The 2,343-nt window shown below is 47.7% G+C and overlaps 1 protein-coding gene across 1 annotated transcript; it reads left to right on the forward strand.

Moving 5' to 3' along the window:
• Positions 1 to 1,054: 1,054 nt before the first annotated feature.
• T310_8388 (uncharacterized protein) lies at positions 1,055 to 2,124 on the forward strand (the record flags this gene model as incomplete). Its single annotated transcript, XM_013468832.1, has 3 exons — positions 1,055 to 1,162; positions 1,239 to 1,443; positions 1,499 to 2,124. 3 exons carry the CDS (start codon positions 1,055 to 1,057, stop codon positions 2,122 to 2,124), a joined length of 939 nt encoding a protein of 312 aa, XP_013324286.1.
• Between the last annotated feature and the right edge of the window lie 219 nt (positions 2,125 to 2,343).

A 2,343-nucleotide genomic window follows, 5' to 3' on the forward strand; every position in this document is an offset into this window, starting at 1 on the left:
TTCGCCATCTCTTGAACGCTGTTAGGAAGCTGGAGATAGGTCGAAGTTATGACGAGTGGTGGGTGTATGGTACCAAGGGTGATGGAAAATCTCACCTTTTAGCTGCTCTCGCATGCTACTTGTGTCATCTTCATTCCTGATGCTTCAGAAACTGGCCGGAATTGGGATTCAGCAGTCCGAAGAAGAGAGTGAAATGGACCCCAAACCCATGCATTCCACATCAATCCCTAACTACTCATATGCTATTTTTTTTATATTTTCTTTCTTCCTTTCTTTTCCCCTTCATAGGAGATTGAGAATTTGTGCCATATTTCTTTGATCTATTTCTTTCATAGATATTTTTAAACAGTTCCACCGGGTTGTTGTCTGAGCTTTGCCTGCCAAGGGCCGTCAAATCGGGTCCAATGAAGTCAGAGACAGAATTTGACTTTTCTTTTCTTTTCTTTTCTTTGACGGGTGTCTCTGGTCGTCGTTCAGTTTCACGCCAGATGCCAGGCTTTCGTCTTTCATTGCTTTATTCTGTTGTCACCCAAAAGAGAGACGGCAGATACAAGGAAAGGAGAGGAGGGAGGAGAAGTCATGCCCCGATAAGAGCAGCCTTATCCCGGTCATTCCCTGATGGAAGGTGCGGAGAATATACAATTTTCGTTTTCTCATCATCCCTCTGCCTGAGCTGTTGTCGTAAGGCTACTAGTCTCACTTAGGCGGCCATCTCTGCTCTTTCCTTACTGCCTAGGATGGATGTTGCCTTCGGCTCTGGAGGGGACTATTATGTCCCTCAGAGGGTTTCCTGTACTCCATCAGGTCGACAACAAAGAAAACCATCCGCTTCCATCTGTCCAAATGCCGCATCAAAGACGTGGGAGCATCGAGTAGTCCGCTACTCCGAAAAGGTCAACCACTCGAAGGTCTCGCTGTCACACCAAATTGACAAGCCCAGCCACCGGACGGGAAACAAAGAGCACAGAGGTCAACTATTAAAGCGGCTGCCATCTGGGTGCAGTCTCTAGAAGAATCGAAGCTCGCCCTCGAGAGAACACTTGAATCGGACGCTATGGAGCCCCAGAGCGAAGCTGTTAACCGTATCCTCGCCGGAATCGAATCGGTGGATGGACTCACAAAGGAGATCCTTGCGAAACTGCAAGCGGAACACGCGGGGCGAGTAAGAATAGAGATTTCCCAATTCACTGTTAGTATATACCGATATGCTTGATGAACTGAAAGTAACAATCCCCCAGGTTGATCGTTCTGACTACGAAAGATGGAGCGAAAAGCTCGAATGCTATGGCGTCGAATATGATGCCCAGTCGGCAAGACTGATCATCAAAGGCCATCCCCACCCCGCGCATCAAGGACCATGTGTAATCATGAGCCCCTGGTTTCATCAAGTCGCAAGCAGTCTGTCTGTACATGGGAGCCATTTTGTCCCTGCTGGAGCTCAAAGTTAGTGGTTTGCCTTTAATCTAAAACAGCTCAGGAAAATTGACAATGATGCCAGGTATCGACCTCTCTGGCCCGTACGAAGGATCCGAAAAGGCGCCCGATGATTGCATTCTATGTCCCTTGACGGGGTTCCCTCTCATTGTCCTGGAGGTGGGAAACTCAGAAACTATGGCAGACCTCTTTAGGGACGCGGAGCATTGGTTAAACGGCACCCTTGGAGTAACTGAGTTGGTCATTTTGATCAATATCAAACAGAAACGGCCTCCATGCACCTTGGACCCCTCCTGCTCCTCTTCTTGGGGTCTGACCCCAGACCAGATCCGAAACATCGGCAGTGTTACCGCCCTGTCCAACCACATAGTCCGGTGGTATCGGGATCAGAATATCCCTTTTGTGGAGAAATGTAAAGCAGATGTGTACTTTTGTTCAAAGGCCAACCCACGTCCAGGCCAGCCCATTTGGTCTTGTGACTTGTCGCCCGACGATGATGAGGAGTCTGATGGGGGAACTTTTGTATCCCTTCACGAGTTCCTGACAGAGGACCATCAGCTGTGTCTACGCGGAGTTCGAGTCCCGCTACCATTCAACCAGAACTTCCAGACTACCATGAAGACATTTCTTCAACACGAGGAAAGAAAGAAAGCTGTTCAGAGAGCCAGGAAGAAGTTTGCCGAACTTTGAAACAACAAAAAGGATATTCCTACTCGGTCTGGCTACGCCACTACAGATTACTCCGGAGTATATTAGCATTGCTTAACCTTCATAGATACTTAGGTAGTTAATTAGAGAACAAGACTGTGCAGAAGAAGCCTGTTTTTTTTTTTTACTAACACTAATCAACCTGAAGCCCGCCTCGAGAGTAGAGGATAAGTAATAGTATACGTGAGAAATATGACGGGG

The sequence above is a fragment of the Rasamsonia emersonii genome (assembly GCF_000968595.1).
Source record: "Rasamsonia emersonii CBS 393.64 chromosome Unknown ctg1118621760732, whole genome shotgun sequence".
Classification (NCBI taxonomy): domain Eukaryota; kingdom Fungi; phylum Ascomycota; class Eurotiomycetes; order Eurotiales; family Trichocomaceae; genus Rasamsonia; species Rasamsonia emersonii.